The 20,679-nt window shown below is 36.3% G+C and overlaps 1 protein-coding gene across 1 annotated transcript in view; it reads right to left on the bottom strand.

Moving 5' to 3' along the window:
* The window catches only part of LOC147391231 (structural maintenance of chromosomes protein 6B-like), a 68,517-nt gene extending 52,206 nt beyond the window's left edge, over window positions 1-16,311 (bottom strand). Inside the window, exons 1-7 of the mRNA XM_086457986.1 lie at window positions 16,012-16,311; window positions 15,825-15,930; window positions 13,693-13,826; window positions 11,882-11,937; window positions 5,815-5,901; window positions 5,269-5,589; window positions 2,255-2,374 (exon numbers count right to left, since the gene is read on the bottom strand). Coding sequence (XP_086314112.1) covers window positions 2,255-2,374; window positions 5,269-5,589; window positions 5,815-5,901; window positions 11,882-11,937; window positions 13,693-13,826; window positions 15,825-15,930; window positions 16,012-16,174 — 987 coding nt within the window. The 5' untranslated portion in view covers window positions 16,175-16,311. The remainder of the gene's footprint in view (window positions 1-2,254; window positions 2,375-5,268; window positions 5,590-5,814; window positions 5,902-11,881; window positions 11,938-13,692; window positions 13,827-15,824; window positions 15,931-16,011) is intronic.
* Window positions 16,312-20,679: the final 4,368 nt, after the last annotated feature.

Raw genomic sequence — 20,679 nt, 5'->3', positions numbered from 1 at the left:
TTTTATCTTCCAAGGAGTTTTGCACATAGCTATTCCCCACCACCACAATAAATCTCCGTAGAGTGTCCATCTCCCAATCATTGAAATTTTTTCTAAAACCAAAATCCCAATTCAGCACCCCATTCTCCACACTCTTGAATGTAGAAATAACTTGATTTTTCTTCAAAGATAAATCGAAAAGATCCGGAAACGAGTCCTTAAGAAGACCATTCCCACACCACCAATCCTCCCAAAGCCTCACCTTATTCCCGCTCCCAACCTTACACTTCACTTTGTTCTTAACTATCGGAAGTCTTCTAAGGATTCCCTTCCACACTCCACACCCAAACGCTTCCCTCACCGGGCCACTCTCCCAACCATTCCCATTTACACCATATTTGTCCACTATAATTTTCCTCCAAAGACTATCCCCTTCCTCTCCAAACCTCCAAAGCCACTTACCCAGCAGAGCCGAATTCATCGAACCAAATTTGCGGAAACCCAAACCCCCATGCTTTTTGGGCAAGCATAACTTGCTCCATCTGACCCAATGATATTTTCTCAAGCCCTCCTTACCATGCCACAGGAAATCACGGCAAATTCTTTCTAATTGAACTTCCACGGATCTTGGCAATGAAAAAAGGGACAACGTGTAGACGGCCTTTAAGTTGATCTGAAAGGTTACGTGTCTTGCAAAGAAAGACCATGTCATCACCATCTTCTGGCATTATAGTCGCTCCTAGGTTTTTTAAACAATTGGAAGTGATGTACAACATTGAACGTAATTGGTAATGGTAGGTTATGTAGCAATGAACATGGCAGCTTCTGCTTACAGGTCTGGACACCCCCATCATAAATAAATAAACATGGCAGCTTAAATGATTTAGAATGGAAGCACGCGATTCACCCTTATGTGAAATAGTCAACACCCTAATAATATAATTTATCTCGTTCACACAAAACAGAGCTGAGTCAAGCTTCCTAAGAATTTTATTCTCTTCATCAATAGTGACCAATCCTCCCAAGGCTTCTCCAATTTTGCTAAGCAATAAAAGGGACTAACAGTGAAAAGGGATGCCCCACATTCTAGCACAAATTGGACCAGAGAGCCCAAGCTGATCAAAAGAACCAATTTTCATCCATCAATGTAAGACACATAAGTGGGAGGTTACAATCAGAAGAGAACCAAGATTAATCAAAAACTCCTCCAAACCAGGGTTCTCTGAGAAGAATACTCTCATCAAAAGTACATATAAAGTGAGAAAAAAACTGAAAAAGGAACACGTGATTTCCTTGAACACCATCTACAAATATTAGCATGGAGGGTTTACTTGAGAGGATACATATATAAAAGCTTTACTCCACAACCTAGAAGAAAAACCAAGAAATACTGATTATGAACCTATCATTTACAGAATTCTTAAGTCTTTAAAATTGCAACACTGATGCAACATATTGTTTCAGGAAATCCACCATGTCTCACATTACTTCCTCCCTTTGGCTAATTTCACATTGATGCAGGATTAAGTAAACAAGTCTAATATGATGCTGTGAGATTAAAAAACAATTGCGTCCCGCATTACACACCAGTTGTGTTCTTTCAATGAAAGTCAGCATAACAAGCTGGCTACAACTAACTTGAACTAGCTAAAATAATGGTTAAATTATGACCAAAATACAAACATGATTTCTAATTTCATCGATATCATAGTAAAAGTTTGTAGTAAATTCACTCGTGCACACCATACACAATAGCTAGTAACAAACTACCACGTTGGGCACGAGTACAGATCAAATAATAGAATGTCTCACATTTTTTCTTTGATAAGTTTTGTAAGTAATAGAATATCTCACAATGATTGGTCATTCACTTCACCTAATTATTGATGTTGTGCATGTCATTGAAGGATGCCATTTAGCGCTTATTCTCATGTCCAATATTTCCTCCAAGTGAGTATAATTGAAGCCATCATGTTGTGTAGGACAAAAAAGGGGTAACCATGTTCTCCCTCAGTCTTTGATTGGGATCGTGGAGCATAAGACCAAATCACTACTTTCCACTCTCTAAACTATCATTAATATTTGATATTAAGTATTTAATTGAGTTTTGAGATGAAACAAAATCTCAAAATTAAGATATAGTGATTTTAACCTTTTAACTATCCAATCTTATAAAAATTGAGAAGAATAAGAAGAAAAAAACTATCCAATCTCATACAGCCCCGTCCTAGTTAGCCTCCCACATGCCTTTGAAGTATAAAGAGTTCTAACATACCAAGGAAAGATTTTGCTGCAACACATCTTTCATTCGCTGCACTTCTGATGTCTTTTCCATCAGGCAGGCAAATTGAGTTTTCTTTTGAGTAAGACATTCTGTCAATTCCTCCACCTTACCCTGTAAAACAAATTTAACAGAATGTATTCAGAAAATCAGCTTACTAGTAATGTAACAACCAAAATTTAGCTACGAATATACTAACAGGAAACTGAAATCAAAGGACTAAAAGCATCCCAGTTCGAAGAAGAAGTGCTACTTCACGTATGATTATTTGCAAATATAGGAAAGCAAGGAAAGAATCTTATCAACAGTAACCAGAATACAATGGGAATACTGATTGATTTCAAAATTGCAATCATTCCACAAAGCCCAGCTAATAAAGGTAAGCCTATAACACTGTAGTATAATTTATGCAGAAATGAAGATGATAAACCATAGGTAAAACCAGTAAAACCATGATTCATTACTCTCGGAATTCTTTCTCAAACATGAAGATTCAGAGCACAATAGAGACTAACAGCATGTAAAGAAGTACAATGAAGAGTTCAAGAATGGTGATTCAGTTCAAGGTCAATAAAAAAGATAAGTCTTTGGAAACATGAGTGCGCAGAAGTGCTAAGTTATTTTGATATTTGCCCGAGACTTGATAGATTAGTCCCTATTAAAGAGTTGACTGCAATCGAGAAGTTACGTAATGCCTGGCACTTCTAAGCAATCATTGGATCGCAAGGTTAATGAATGTATTATGCTTTTAAGCAATTAGAAGATGTCTTTGCGCCACTAGTATGAAAGGATCGATGCCTTTTGAAGTGGGATCCCAAAGGTAAATATTCAATGTTGTGGATTATCTCACCCATAGAAAATACATCATAAAAAATAAATCTTCTATATAATTAGTAAAAAATTGACCATATTTTCATCCATTTCAAATCTCGAGAGAGGCATGGAGAATTTGTACTAATCTTCTCTATATCCAACGTATTTTCTAATGGAAGCTAAAAGTTTGCATGTTTTGGTCGAACGGGAAAGATAGAACTGAAAATGCATTGATGGAAGTTAGACGTTTGCATGTTTTGGCCAAACAGGAAAGATACAACTGAAAATACATCGCTTCACTATGCCTTCGTCAGAGAAATCATTTGATGACAAAAAGGTTCAGGAGATCATTAGAGGTATTGATGGGGATTAGACTCCTGCTCCGGATGGAATATCTATGGCTTTTTCAGATCATTAGTTGGGAGATTAGCAAAGGAAGTATTAGGCGGGTGGTTAGAGATTTCCAGGACAAGAGACATCAAGACAATTTATTTCAATAATACTTGCATAGCATTTGTTCCCACACAGAAGAGGATTGAAGATATCTCTGACTTTAGGCCAATAAACTTGTGAGAGCCACCTATAAGATCATAGTTCAAATGCTTGCTTTGAGGCTTAAATCAGTAATTCATGTTGTGATTGATCCGGAACATGGAGCCTCTGTTAAGAAGATGGATCATAGATGGGATCTTGATTGCAAATGAGCATATTGATTAAATAATCAATTCAAGTATGCCAGATTATAAGATTGACTTTGACAAATCCTGTGATAAAATTGACTGGGAGTTTCTAAAATACAAGTTGGTGTGTATGAGTTTTGGACTTACAATATTGTTAGGTCCACAACACACTTTTCCATCTGGGTGAAATAGTGCCCACGTGGCTTTTTAATAGTTATTAAAGATTTAAGGCAACATGACCCTCTATCTTCTTTCCTTTTCGACATAATAGTCAAGACTTTGGTTAGGCTATTTTCAAAGGCAGTGGACAGCGGGAATTTAATCAATTTTGAGGTCCCAATGTCCAATGTTGTTTCATTCTCAATTTTTCTAGTTTCCTAAGAGGTCTTTTGTAATGCTTTATGCGGTATCCGATATGGCCTTTAATCATTTGAAAAGCAAGGTGCTTGGAGTCAGGGTAGTTGAGTCCTCGCATGTATCCCTGGTTGCAAATTGGCATATTTTCCTACAAGATGTTGGTATTTTCTTAAAGTATAATTTATTAAAAAAAAAAAAAAAAAGGGCAGGGGGGGGGGGGGGGGGGTTAGTTGAGATGACCCACCTTGATTATGACAAGATTAGAAGATAGAAAAGACGTATACCTACATTGAACAAACTAGGTCCCATCTTAAAACAAATAACAGAAGGAAGAATTGGCAATTATTTTCACTTGGTAAACAGGATTAAACTCCGCCCATCGAATAAAACATGAAGGAAATAGGAAAAACCCAACGAATTTTGAATAAAGACAGGAATTGGGACAAAATCTCGGACACAAAAGAACAATGGATCAAGAAATAATCTATCAAAAAAATGAATCAAAAGATGACACTGATTCCCTATTTGGCTGCATGTATGTTGGCATTGTTGTAAGGGTAAAATAGACTCTTTATCTTTATTATGCATGCATGTCATTTTTCTTTTTCCTAAGGGGTAATATTGCCATACTGAGTATATTTTAATTTAAATCAGAAAACCTCAGGAGTCGTGAATCATAATACACAATCTCCTTTCTCCTCATCAATCATTTTTTTTTTCTTTTTCTCTCTTAGTTCTTTATTAATTGTCAACTTGGTATTAGAGCCCTAGAGGATCTAGATCAACAAAAAACTAGAGAAAAAGCAAATAAATCTCACTGGGGTGCTAACACTAGCATTCGTACCTATTGAGCAGAAATCCTAGGTCAGAAAAATCACTTGGGGATGTAGATCTGATTTTTCTAGGAATTATCATTATTTTTTCGGAGTTTTAAGAGGCCATCTTGATGGAATTTTGCGTGTCTAGTCGTGGAAATATACCCAATTACTTTAATGATACTGTACAGGTATCCAATAAATATAAGTGAAAATTCACCCATGCTTCAACAAGGGATACAACGGCCATCCATGTTGAAAATCAATAATGTAAAACCAAGGGCTTGTAAGTATCTAACTTACCAGTTCTCTATACCCATCAAAAAAGAAAGAAAAAAATTACCAGTTGTCTATCAATTCTACATTGGCAAGTTGGTATGCGTTCTTTCAATTTTTCAATCGTGTCAGCTTGTTCCTTGATTTGCTTGTCCACATCATATACCCATGACCATGCAAGTTTCTTTTTTAACTGTTGCACTTGTTGAGATATTTCCACAACATGTTCCATGCTTTTAATCTTCCCTTTCAACTCAGTAAGTTCCTTCAAAATAGGTCTTATTGAAGACTCCAGTTCATCAACCTGTGCATTGGCATCATCCAGTTGAATCATGATACTCTGTAGTAGATCATTCACTTGTTGAAGAAGTGTGGCCTTGAAAAAGAACTGTTCAACAAATAGTAAATATAAACAAGTAAAGAAAACAGTGCCATGGACAGAATTTGCTACAAAAGTAACAAAAATAAAATATTATCCTTTTAACTTCTTTGTGAGCAGGTATACCACTATATGTAAAAACCTTATGAATGCCAACGAGCATAAATAGAAAATAATAAAAGTGTGAAGCTGAAACCTTGCATGTGATCTCAACTCATAAAACCCTGATTTCACCTTGAATTTATCTTTGTCATTTCCTGAATGCAAAAATTCTCTGCTTTTGTCTTGACTCATTATTACACACGGATTTTCAACATCTATCTGCACAATGAATAGAATAGCACATCAATACCACATGTAATCCATTTCAAGAACAGAGTTAAAATGCTCAAAAATACAGGAAATTGACTCCAGTTCAAAAAAGGACTCCAACAATTCGAAAGGATTGAAGAGCTTGCAAGAAGAAAATTGACAGTATAACAGTTGAGGTTCAAACCCCCTTGAAGGTGTGAACCCAACTTCACTTGCTAACCACTAACCCTTTACATATCAAGAGAGAGAGAGAGGGAGAACATAAAATGATGCCTCCAATAGAGCAATTTTATCCATCAATGGAAAAGAACATACATATATATACATATGGGAAGTGTTCGGAGGCCCTAAATTGAGCCAAACATTTTTCAAAATAGGTGTTACAAGTTTCAGAATGAGCTGATTTTTGTGAGGATGGGCTGATATTTGTGAGGATGATCTCTATGGTGAAGAGATCATCCTCACCAAAAATCAGCTCATTCCGAAACTTCTAACCCTAGTTTACAAGTTGAAGAATCATGGACCGTTCAATTTTTATAAACCACTTTTGATAGGGTTAGAAGTTCAAAATGGGCTGATTTTTGGTGAGGATGATCTCCTCATCATATAGATCATCCTCACCAAAAATCAGCCCGTTTCGAAACTACTAACCCATACATTGCAAAATGTTTGCCACAATGTTTGCCTCTCTTTAGGACCTCCGAACACCACCCTATATATGTATAATAGTTTTGCAAACAAGTGGAATAAAAAGTAAAAATAACAATCAGAACTCTAGAAACAAAGGTACAATACTCTCAATTATTCAGTTTCTCAGTGCAAAAATCTGCAAGAAACCGAACCACTCAAAATAATAAAATAAAACTCTATGACCAGTGAGGGACATTTCCCTTTTTGCCTCCCCTTCTGCTGCCAGACTTCAGCCACAGGTATACATAAAGTCCTTGTTTTAAGAAACAATGCATCTCCGTTCCAACGTAACTCTATTGTTCAATCTGTAACTGTAAATTGTAATACTCGTGCAACATACCCAACCAATACTCCTAGAAGCACAATCAGTAATTGGTTTCAGAATCAGGTACATCTCAATTTTGTTCTAGAGCATGTTTTATGTAACATATAATTAGTTATGAAGAGTTTAATTAAGATGATAACCTTTGAGTTGAAGAAGTAGGGATGTGTTCTGAGCTTCAACCAATAAAGGACATTATTTTGGAAGCATGTTGTGCAGAGCTCTTATGGTGTCGAAACCATAGACCTAAGTTCAAAACTAGTGCTCACCCTGAGTTACTCATCTCATTAAAAACATGTTAACCCACATCGAAACTTGTTAGAGTTCTTATTTAATGTTGTGTGGGCGCAATACTTAAGCCCACACAAACAACCATATGTTTTTAATATAAAAGAGAAGTTGAACCCTATTGGGAATGACCTACTCATTTCTCTTCTCTAGTTTCCTCCTCTCTTCAACTTTAATCTTCTAACATGGTATCAAAGCACTTCTTCCCTTAGATCTGCTTGATTTCTCTTCTTTTTTTTTCTTTTTCTTAATCCCTTTCTCTTCCCTTTTCAATATGGTAATTTCAAACCCTAAGGCCTTGGTTCCAAAAATGGATTAGGTGTTTGAGGTTTGTTTGTTTACACCTAAATATTTATCTAGGACTTGGTTTGTATTTGTTTAAAGTGTTTATGAATGTTTGAGAAATTGGTAGACAATTTTGAAGCCTCAAAATTCAATGTTCATAACAAATCTATGAATAGTGTCATGTGAATAGTGCCATGTGAACAATATTTTCTGCAAACAAAAAAAATAGACTTCTTCAGCTTCTCGATCAATAGTTTGAAATTTTTCCAAACCTCAATTTTTTTTTCCGAGTGTTTTTTGGGTTTTGCGATTTTATTCGTATCGTTATTTTGTTGGCCTCTCAACCCTAGCCGCATTTCATAGAATATCCATAAGGATACTATATATTTTTTGAGATTTTTTTTCAGGTTTTCAATTTACTCCTCCTAGGATGTCAAATTTGGGGTTTCTTATGGTGTTGCTAGAGGTGGTCGTAGTGGCCATTATAGAAGACGACGTAGTGGTCATGGTGGTGATTTGAAGTGTACCTATTGTGGCTACATTGGCCACACTGAGCAATTTTGTTGGGATAAATGGGGTAAACCTGCTTGGGTTATTCAGGTTCAAGAGTAACTTCCTCAAAGTTCCACTGATTCCACATCTCAAACTACATCTAGAACTGCATCTTCCAATCTTACCACACAGTTGAGAGAGATTTTTCAAAAATTGACTACATTGACTGCAGGACCTACTCCACCCATAGCTACTTCAAATAATCTCACATTTATGAATGTCAAGTCTCACTCATCTTGGGTCATCGATTCAAGAGCTAGTGCCCATATATCTGGTATATATTGTCTCTTTTCTAATTTTCATTCTCTTAATTCTCACATTGTACTGGCCAATGGGTTCACTTATAATGTAGTTGGGAAAGGTGATGTTTTTTCAAACTCATCTCTTCTCGTATCTTCTACCATTTTGATCCTTGATTTACCTTTTAATCTACTTTTTGTTAGTCAATTTACAAAATCATTGCAATGCTTTGTAACCTTCTTCCCTTCTTATTGTGTCTTTCAGGATTTCACGAGGAAGATGATTGATTTGGGACATGAGAAAGATGGATTATAATATTTAATGTGTGATGCGCCTGCTTCTGCCTTAAGTGCTCCAGTTTCAACCTTTCAGTGGCACTATCGATTGGATCATGTGTCTTTGTCTAATTTACGTCATGTTATTCCTAAGTTGAGTTCAATGTCAATTTTAAAATATGAAACTTGCCATTTGGGCAAGCATCACTGTAATTCTTTTCCAAGTCATAGTGAGAGTCATCAATCTAATCTTTTTGAAATAATTCATATAGATATTTTGGATCCATCAAGAATAAAAAATGTACCTGATTTTCATTACTTTGTAATGTTTGTGGATGATTATTCTCATATGACATGGCTTTTTTTATTGACAGATCGCACTGAATTACCTTATGTGTTACTTATTTTTTATATAGAAATTTTAGTCCAATTAAAAAAACTCGTGAAAATTATCCGTTCTGATAATGCCTTAGAATACATGCAATCTTCTATTCATACTTTTTAGCCAAACAATGACATTATTCATCAAATCAGTTGAGTTAATAATTCTCGGCAGAATGGTGTTGCCAAACAAAAACATCGTCATTTACTTGATGTTGCGCGCGCCAATATGTTTCAAATGCATGAACCTAAGCCTTATTGGGGTGATGTTGCCCTCACAGCTTGTCATCTTATTAATCGCATGTCATCATCAATTTTAAATGGTCAATCACCATTCTCTCTTGTTTATCCTCAAGTTCACCCTTGTTACTCCTATAGTTTTTGGTTGTGTTTGCTTTATTCACTAATTTACATCTGGGTTGGATAAATTTTTCCCAAGATTCACCAAATGTGTATTTCTAGATTACTCTCATATACAAAAAGAGTATAGGTGTTATTGTCCTATCACTCAACGTTGCAATATAAGTGTTGATGTGACATTCTTTGAGTCTAAACCTTATTTTTCAGATGTTGTGTCTCATTTGACTTGGAGCTTGTGTCTTCTCGTTAAGGGAAGTTGTCTCCTACAGTTTACTCATCTCTTGTGCTTCTAATTCTTCCTGCGGGTGACCCTTCCACTATGCCTCTTAAGTATATCAACGCATTCATTTCCAAGCATCTTCATCTTCTCGGTCAGCCCCAGATTCATCATCAACTTCACTTGAGGTTCCTCCACATCCACTAACATCTACTTTTACCTCTAGTAATCTACATATTGCTTTAAGGAAATGTACTAAATCTTGCACTAAGCACCCAATTGTTGATCTTGTGTCTTTTCATCAAATGTCACCTTCATTTCACCAGTTTACACTTTCCTTGTTTGCTATTTTAGTTCCTACTTCTTATACGCAAGCATTATCCTCCTCTGGGTGGAAACTAGCTGTGGATGAGGAGATTGCAAGCCCTCATCATAATCATACTTGGGATCTATCTCCATTTTCATCTGGGAAGCAAGCTGTGGGGTGCAGATGAGTGTATACAATCAAGTATCTTCCTACATAAAAACTTGCAGGAAGAGGTATATATGGAGCAGCCACCTAGATATGTTGCCTCTAGTAACATTAGATTAGTGTGCTGCCTACGGAAGGCAATCTATGGGCCGAAACAGTCGTCTAAAGCTTGGTATGATAAATTTAACTCAGTTGTTCTCGCCTATGGATTTGTTAGGTCTATTTCTAATCATTCAATGTTTGTGAGGCACTCTTCTGATGGAATTATTGTGTTGATAGTTTATGTGAATGATAACATCATCACTGGAAGTGATCCTAGTGGTATCTCAAATTTGAAGACTCATTTAGCCAAACAGTCACACTAATGACTTGAGTCTTCTTCGCTACTTCTTGGGTATTGAAGTAGCTCACTCCAAAGAAGATAATAGGATACTAAGGTATCTAAAGGGGTCACCAGGCAAAAGATTATTATACAAACCTTAACCTCTTATATCTATTACTGGCTCAGATGCTAACTGGGCGGAGAGTCAAACTGATCATAGATCGACTTCTGAGTATTATAACTTTGTGCGAGGTAATTTGGTGACTTGGCGCAATAAAAAACTAGCAAGTTGTAACTCGTTCTAGTGTTGAAGCAGAATACAAGGTGATGACATATACTACATGTGAGATGCTTTGAGTTCAGAATCTTCTAAAGGAGATGGGGATTGAAGTTCCTACTCATATACCTATGTATTGTGATAAGTAGGTTGCTAGTAATATAACTAGTAATCCAGTATTCCACAAGAGAACCAAGCACATTAAGGTTGATTGTCACTGTATTCGTGATATGGTGATAGCTAAGAAGATATCTAGTCCCTATATCAAGTTAGAAAATCAGTTGGGAGATGTTCTCACAAAACCATTGTCTAGGAGTTTCTTTCTTACTTTTTGTACAAAGCTGGGCATTTCAAATTTGTCCAACCTGAGGGGGAGTGTTAGACCTCTTATTTAATGTCATGTGGGCCCAATACTTAAGCCCACACGACCAACCACATGTTTTTAATATAAAAGAGAGGTTGAACCCTATTAGGAGTGACCTACTCATTTCTCTTCTCTAGTTTCCTTCTTCTCTCCTTAACCCTAATCTTCTAACAAAACTTCTAACCAATCCCCCCCCCCCTATCCCCCATTATGGCAAAGTGCACATCAAAGAGGGACCTCAAAAGTCCTTTATAGAACCTTACATTCAAGCAAGTATCGAGAGTCCTAGTCCAGCTTCTACTGGGCAAGAATTCAGCAAGTTATATCAGCTGAAAGAACAAGCGATTTCAAGCACTCTGATTTGTTTCCTGCATGATTGGCATTGCAAATGGGAATTCCTTGTGGAGTTTAGACTATACAAATGTAAGTGCTTTGATACTAGTAATAACATCTTGCACAGAGCTCTCCTCTACATTGAAGGGTCTCCTGTTTCATTCTTTCAAAGACTCCCCAGCAAACTGCAAGTAGTCAATCCCCATAGATTCCTACCTCAAGAAATGAAAGATTGTAAAAAATCCTTCGGAATAGAATGACAATAGATTGGAGTAAAGTCCTTAAATCAAAACGATTGATAATATAACACCAGATTTTCAATGCTAGATTACAACGTATTCGGAGATGATTAGTCATTTCATCATTTGATTTCCACCTTAAACATCTTTCACTCTACTTCTCAGAAAAAAATCCTTGTATTGATAAAGATGTATTCATACACCAAGTAACTCATTGTCGCAAAATGCCTATAATCTATTATGTGGACATTGATCATTTATTGCTAAATTTCCATCAAACAATCAACAGAAACTAATAAGCTTGCATGACCCTGAGTCTAAACAAGGACATCTGGCATACAGATTGCATTAGGGTGCACACAACACACTCACATTAAAATGCTCTACAAGCTCACGAAGATCCTCTCTCCTACTGGCAACCTTTTTCCCTGTCAGAAAATATAAGACCATGAGCAACAAATAAATACATAGCTCAAAACTATAATTAAAATTAAAAAATTCAAGGTAAAAAAATGAGTTTCGAAAAGCTATATCATACAACTTATAACATTAGTCATTTAAGCAAACCAAATCATAGTAACCATCATCTGGAAACCATAACAATGACATGTCTATCAGCAACAGCGTCTAACATAAATTAGTGTCCAACATGATGTCTTAAAGCAGCCCAAAACTCCAACATTTCCATATACATGTATATAATATAGTATCGATATTATCTAAGAGATCTTAAAAACAAAAATAAGGAACTAGCTGCATTAAAGTATCAGATGATGATTCCATTAATTATATAACTATACAATAAATTAATTAATATAACGAAATTTATAATATTAAAGAATTACAGTTTTGTATACAACTTAAGATGTTCTCTATACCTTACTCGAAAGAGAATTGAAGTGTCAATTTAGATTTAATCTAGATTTGGAATTGTAAAATTTGGCCGCAAATCAAAAGTTTGTGATAAGTCTGTTTTGGGCCATTCATGTTTCACTTATTTTGACCTATTTTAGACGAAATACAATGATGTATCCAGATGCAACCATCCCGGCCCTCAAAAACATGGCTATTCCACTCCCTGCAACCCTCAACAAACAACAAAAAAGGTGTAACACTTCACAACCACCTCTTTCCTGCAACGAACTCACCACCCAAATGCAACCATCCATCGAACATGGACTTGATGGACTTCAAGAAACACCCACCAACTCCAAAAAGAGATAAAAAGTGAGCTCAAATCTCTCTTTCCACTCTATAGTGAATGAGAATGTGGCAAGCTGACTCCCCATCCATCTTACACATGTAGCAGGAGTTCAAACAAGAGAAACCTCTCCTAATTAACTGATCCGTAATTAAGATTTTACTCCAAGCTGCCAACCAAATGAAAATGAACACACTGAAAACATCCATCCATGTTGCCCTTCCACATTCTTCTATCCTCCACCTCCAAATTAGGATGTTGCGACTAAGTCAATCCCCCAATCATTGAAAACCCTTCCATTTTCCCACACCATGAAACTGGAGATAAGCTTACCTCTCTTGTGAAAAATGGCAAATAGATCAAGAAAGTGATCCATGAGAGACAAATCGCTACACCAACAGTCAAACTTGACTCACTTTTCCCATCTTGAAAATGATTCTCTTCTAAAAGTACCCCCCCCCCAACTCACACACACTGAATTAACTTAGTGGTTGGTAGCTTACTTTTATTGGTTTTGACAAAATCCTTGAGTGCAGCTCACCCCAACTTTCTCATTCTTCATTTTTATTTTTTATGGCTAAATTGATTATTATGAAGCAAAACTTTGGGCATTAGGTAATTACAACTAAATCTACCCTTAGGTAAAACACTTTTTTTCTCATCGAATTGAATCTGTGAGACTGTGAGTAGTTAATATCAAAAACAAATACTTGAAGAAAATATCAAAATTTAGCTTAAAGAAGCACCAAATCCATAAGTGTTGAAATTTCACATTTAGAAGAATCAAAAGAACATCAAGGGTGAAATGAAAATTGACAAATGATTAGAGTATGCAAAATTAGCTATTACGAACTGCAGCTTCTGCTTATGACCAAATATATCCATAAGCAAAAAATGTATAAAACTAAATGTTGCAAGAAACATTAAAAAAATAACAAATAACGATGTTAAAATGATACACAAATAGAGCAAAAATGGAAACCTTGGTGATCCTTTAAAACAGTGGTGCTACTCGATTCCAAAATTCTGCGTTCTACAATTATGATGTCACCATAAATTTCTGGCTTAAAAGCATCTTCCCCTTGATTTTTAATTTCAACGTGAACAAGAGCATAACTGCAAAAAATAATAGTAGCAAATAACAAGTTAATAGAAGTCACATCATTTGTTATCACGAAAGGCCTTAATGTCAACAACAACTAAAGGGTCATACCTAGGGAAATGCATGACTAGAAAACTAAAAGTAACTAAATCACAAATCATGATGAACTTAAAGGGTGAACTAAAAAGTACAATGGATAGCATGTGTCACTTCATTTAAAGAAAATCAGTACAATGGAGAGCTAGAACCGCAACTGCAATTATGCCAAGATCCAGTATGCCTATTCGAGGGTAGAAAAACTTATTTTCAAAAAGCTAACTAGTTAAGCCAGATGGATCCTGTTTTAACAGTAATCTCTCCAAAGTATCCAGAAAACTTCAACTTGGCAATGTTGAAAAATTAGGCAAAACCAACTGCCAAGCATCGAAGGGAAACACAAGTCAGTGAACAAGTAACCAGAAGCATGAGAGAATAGGCATGTAAACATGAGAAAGGTTCCTGGCACCATTGATCAGATAAAAAATAGGTATAAGAACGAGCACAAGGACAAATAGACTAGAAAAACAACTTGAAGAAAGATCTTTTTTTATTTTTGCTGAGTTTGCTCCAAAGTGTGCAAACATTTTTTTTATAGATAAATGCAGATTTCATTACAAGTAGTCAAGGTGACCATCAAGAATGGCACAACGGAGAAAGGAAAGAAAAAACAGCAAAACAGAAAAGTCCAAAGTATGCAAACATCATCACGCATGATGTTTTTTAATATAAAATTTACCCTTTTCTATTGGCATTTTCCACCATATTGAACCAATCTTTCTTTTTTTATCCCCTTTTAATAATAAAAAAAAACCAAAAATCATTTTTAGGGGATTGGTAACCAACCTCCAAGTTGCACACTAAATGCACATCCTTTGGATAAATGTTTGCAACAAGGTTTCAGCCCGGGTCTATTTTTCTTGCTTAAAAATCCCAGTAACTAAGAAAAAATTTAGTAGGTATTGAAAAAACTAACAAAGGAGAATGGAACCTCCGGCCTCCCACAATGGGGCAATTGTAAAGCCCCTGGCCCACACCAGTATAATAATATCCGCTTTAAGATTATCTCGCACATCTTTAAAACACGCCATACCGAAGGGGGTCAAGCTGACCCTTATAGCCCAGTTCTAAACATCTACCTATTCAATGTGGAACTAAACTCAAAACTCCTTTTGTCATGACATCCAAGACACAGAACGGCTCTACTTCAACAGTACAAGCTCAAAGGTCTCAACAACCCATTCTCTAGCTTGGGTAGGCACACCAGTGAGAGTATGAAATTCTCCCCACCCAACTAGATGATCCGTCCTCAACTTTGAGTACCCCTGGCCCACATCAATACATTGTCCTCTTTGAGTTTTAAAAAGTGTTATACTAGTCAATATGGGGCTAAACTCACAACTCCCCCTACAATTCCGTCAAACACACAATATTGCTTCACTTCTACTCTGGAGGTCACACTAGCCCTTTCCTTGCCCTAGGTAGGCACACTGGTGAGATTGTAACAACAATACACATCATCTACCCTACCAAATGGTTGGTATTGAAGACTTTGGTATTTTAAAATACATCTACAATCAAGTCTCTCATCACTCGCTATCTACTTACCCTTGAACCTTTCACCTTGTGGGTGGATAAACATTACTACCATAACATAACTCTCAAACTCATCTTTGTATGTTGGATGGATTAATAACCAACATCTCATTACCATCTGTCAATCCAATATATGAGTTTTATCTTTGGAATCAATAGTAGTTCAATGACTTAAATCTGACACAATTCTTTCAACAAGAAAGAGCACATGTTTCCATCAAAATTTAATCTAATTCACTGAGCTAGTTTAATCAGCTATCATGGAACTAAGTTTTTACAATTAGCTCAATAATTGCCTAACAATAGGGGAAAAAAGATGTTCGATTGAAGAATAATTCTGCAAGAACATATGACATCTGAAAAACCCAACAAAACAAAACCTGCAGCCAGTCTTTATGAAATCCTTCAATGTAGAAGCCCTTTGTGTGCCTCTCGCTCTGCACCCAAACGCAACACACAATGCGGTCAATATAGCGCTCTTACCACCTGTAATGGATACAAAGACAAACAGATCGAAATTACCAATTAGAAGAATTTGATTATAATCGAAAGCACGTTTCGACTTACTTCCATTCTGTCCAGTAATGAAATTAACCCATTCACCAAGCTCGATCTGTAAGCTGCTGTGGCACATGAAGTTCTCGACGCAGATCTTCGAGATAATCCCAGCTAACGATCGAGAAGGGGGAGGAGTTGAGCGAGGTTCATAGAAAACCTTAGAGTCGCCCATGCTTTTTACTAGGGTTCTTATGAGCTCTACGAGAGAATAAAAACCGAGAACAGAGTAAGAGAAATGAGAAATGAATATAAAAAAAACCCTAAAAAGATTCTAGTCCGTCTGATCTTTTGAGAAAAAACGCGGGAAAATGTGGAGCGAGAAAGAAAATAATAATGTACAAAAACTTTGGAGTCCCGACTTTCAAGCGGACAGTCCTCTTCAACCTTTCGAAGGAACCCACCTTCCAACATGACACGTAATTTTATGTATTCATTTGAAGTCGCTACATTTTTATTAATTCTAGTATACCTCCATGTGAACACCACATATCTTTCATCTAATAGAGGGGTTTCTTCAAAATTTTGAAATGGCCGCCGTTAACAAATGAGAACCATTTCATGAAGAATCAATTTAACTTTTGTTATATCATAAAGACTAATGTAATCTAACTCGAATATTTTCACTCAATATGTACTTGGTCGACGTGGCAAGTGCACATAACCTTAGATCTTTTTCCTTGTGTATTCTAAGTGTAGAGGGAAATAACTATTCAATTATCTGAGTTATACATGTGTCCAAGTTGATTAAGTGGTACCATGCACAGATCAGCATACAGGTGTTACCCTTCAACAGGGCAGGTCAAAGCAGAGATCTCCCTAGTCTAGTTAGAAAGACAGCACAGCACTAAATGAGACCTGATCTACCAAGCAGGGCAAACTTGGTCATAAAATAATTGTAATCCTGATATGCGCACGTTAATCCTAGAGATCTTGAAGGAGATCTATGTAGTATAGTACAACCAATCCAAAAGATCCTCTTTCCATTTATGAATCCACAAAATTAGGGGATTCGCCAAGATCATCACCCATGAAAGAGAGAAAATCCTGATTTGCAATAAAGATCTATAAATAGCATAGTAAACACAGAAGAAATGATCATTTTAGTTGATTGGAGGTATAACTAGTTCCTTAGATTATTTCCTCTATTTCACTAACTTGAGCGTCAGAATGAATTTTGATAGGTACCACGTCGGCACGAGGAAGGAGGTGATAGGAACGACTTTGGATCAGTGAGGCAGAGTCTAGGAGCATTGTCTACCAAATTCTGGCCTCACAGAACTGACATCGTCTGTGGGAACACCAATAGCATATTGATTTTAGTTGAAACAATGGTGAGATCCACAAGAACCATCGAAGTCAATGCACCCCCACCCGTGGCATTAGTCACAGATGTTCAACTATTGATAATGTTAAAGGCCATGAGTAAGCAACAAGAAGAGATATGGAAGAGAATGGATGATCTAGTTGAGTAGAATCGAAATCTAAAGGAGCGTCTCGAAAATCAATAGCCAACGAGACAAGATCTCCCATTGAGAAATCCTCAACCTTCTGTTAAAGATGATCGCGCCTCGAATATAGAAGGAAGTATTCCACTGTTGATCCCAACGGAAGAAGGAGAGACAGAAGTTGCTATTGCAACTACTCGAGCAGAACCCGTAATGGGTTTGACTCGAGAGGAGATCAGAGAGATGATGAGGAAAAAGAAGGAGATGATGAAGAGTATTGATATAGGCACAACGATAGCACAAGCTATCAGGGGGATTCAGAAGTCTCCCTTCACAACGAAGATTTTGACGGAAAAAATTCTAAAGAAGTTCATACCGTTGTGCTTCACCCCTTACTCAGGGACAAAAAACTCGGTAAAGCATCTCTTCCACTTCCGACAGATGCTTGCCTTGTAGGAAGGAAATGAAAGACTGTTGTGCAAGACTGTTCCCTTCAAGTTTGCAGGGGAACACGTTAACATGGTTCCACAAGTTGTCATGTGGATCTATAACTTCTTTTGAGGAGATTTGCATTGCCTTTGTAACACGTTATATTGATAACAAGAAGAATGACGGAAACATGGATGCGTTGCTCAGCATGAGAATGAAGTATGGGGAGAGCCTTAGAGAATTTACAAGGAGATTCAGGGAATAAGTAATGTCCCTAGAGAATTGGGATAAGAGAACAGTCGTAGTGGCATTCAGGAACTCTTTGCCATCTAGTTCGGGGTTATATAAATCTCTTATGAAGAAAAGACCAGACGCTTTAAGCGAACTATTCGAAAGAGTAGAGTAGTATATTTTCTTAGAAGATGATCCTTAGAATGTGGCCTAGAAGAGCAAAGTGACACACATTGTGGTGAAGCCCAGCAAACAACATCAACATAGTAGAAAGAAACCGTTGGAACAGAACAAAGAACGAAAAAAATAGGAGACATATTTTTCTATGCCCCCTAGTTAGATTTTGTTGTTCATAGCGAATGAGCCCTATTTTAAGTAGCCGACACCACTTCTTTGAGATTAGATAAATCGAGATGAGTGATACTGTGAGTATCACAAGTCGTGGGCACACATTACCAACAAATGTTAGGCCTTGGGAAGGTTTCTGCAGAGGTTGACAGAGCAAGGCAAATTGAGGAACCTGCATAGAAAACAGAGGAAGAATCCACCCCGAGACAAGAACCAGAGGCCTGATCAGTCACTTGTTAAAGGGCAAGAATGAAGAGTAGTAGCGATACATGTCCTCAAACAGGAGAGCAAAAAGTCATGCCAGAGTAGGGCTAACGAAAGGATCAAGAGACATCGAGTGGAGCACCTAGCTCACGTCTACACAGTAAGAAGTAGGGGTGCACATTGGATTGGGTAAATCCGATAACCGAACCAATCCGAAGCCTTTTGGATTAGATTGGTTCGGATGTGGATTGTAAAAAAAAAATCCAATTGATTTGGTTCAGTTCCGAATTAGAGGTATAATAGAACCGAACCAATCCAATATATATATATATATATTGTACTAATTTTTATATGCTTTAACAATAGATTTAAAAAAATAGCAATTTTCTCCTACTGAATTTCAACTTTCTCTCTATTTCATTTTATAAGTGTTTTGTGTCACACTGTAGACACCTCATTTTTGCACTCACCTGATTAATCAACTCGTCAACCGATCGCAATGATTCCCAATGATGGATGTTTATTACATTGTTTTATTTTGTTACCAGAAATGTTTCAGAAATCCGGATGAGGTATCTCGAACTGATAAGACTGTAGAAACCACGTTACGCTAGGAAAATATAACCCCAAAAACTTAGAAATCATCATTTTTCAGACAAAAAGAAGCTTCACGATAAAAATCACTAAAAATTAATCAAATTACCAAAATACCCCTAACATCAAAACAACCCTAAAGCCTACATTACGATTAGGAAAACCCTTTCGAAGACATAGAACAACAAATCGAAACCAAATAAATCATTTCACCAATTTTAACAGAATTCGACAAAATTACGAAAATGCCCCTCATAAAATTCATGACCATTTCACATAAAAAATTTCATAAATGACACAAACTAATATTTCCATTGAATTCCTTATGAAAAATCGATTCTAAAACATCATAGAACATTAAAAACCGACTTAAAACGTGAAAAGTCCTCTCCGGGGGTAAAATGGTAATTTCACAATTTTCATAATTGAAAATTTTGAAATTAATAAATAGAACATTAAATAATTAAAGTGAAACATTAATAAAATTAATTTGAAAGTTTAAACTAAAAAAATCAATCAATCGGGCTCTAATGAAAAATTGTTGAGGGTTCGTGGGATATTTCTTTAAGGACCCCTCCATTTAGGGGTCTAAAGAATTAAAGATATAATAGAGGGGGGTTTTCCAAAAATTTAAAGTCAATCAAGCAAGACTAAAGTCAAGGTATTAAAGTCAATCAAGTAAGACTAAAGTCAAAATTAAAGTCAATTAAGCAAGACTAAAGTCAAGATATTAAAAGTCAATCAATTAAGACTAAAGTCAAAATATTAAAGTCAATCAAATAAGACCAAAAGTCAAAAACCCTAATAGAGTTCTAATTAAATAATAACTCTATTTAACAGAGTTCTAACTAAAATACAACTCTACCTAAAATAATTATAATTAAAATACAATTCTACCTAAAACAATTCTAACTAAAATACAACTCCAACTAAAAGAACTCTAATTAAACACTAACTCTATCTAAATTAACCCTTAAAAAAATCTATAAATAGGGGTGCTCACACCCTATTTTCGTATCAAATCATAAATCCTAAGAGAAGTAGGTCTAAAAGCCCCCTAGCCTCCCATAAACCCTAGTTTTGGAGTCCCAACTCCTTATCTAACATCTCTTCTTCGATTTTAGCCTAAAACATACCTAAAAGCCCTTCAAAAACACCTCAAAAGTCCATAACAAACTCGATCAGAAAAGAGATACCTTACCTCGGAGATCAGAAATCAAATTCGGAGACAGAACGAAGCAAGGATCAGTTTTTGTCGGATCTGAGGGAACAAGGTCTTTGCTATCGGAAATGTTTAATTTCTTATTTTTTATTATCTAGGTTTTTTTTTAGCAATGTCTTATTTGAAAAATTAGTAGAGACCGGCTTTGGCCGGGCGGGGTTGGTGCCTAACACCTTCCAACCCCGTAATGTGATCCTCGAATTC

The sequence above is a fragment of the Akebia trifoliata genome, chromosome 11, assembly GCF_017979445.1.
Source record: "Akebia trifoliata isolate Shusen 1 chromosome 11, ASM1797944v1, whole genome shotgun sequence".
Classification (NCBI taxonomy): Eukaryota; Viridiplantae; Streptophyta; class Magnoliopsida; order Ranunculales; family Lardizabalaceae; genus Akebia; species Akebia trifoliata.
The sequence above is the reverse complement of the archived record's forward strand: the minus strand, read 5'-3'. Positions and strand labels throughout refer to the sequence as shown.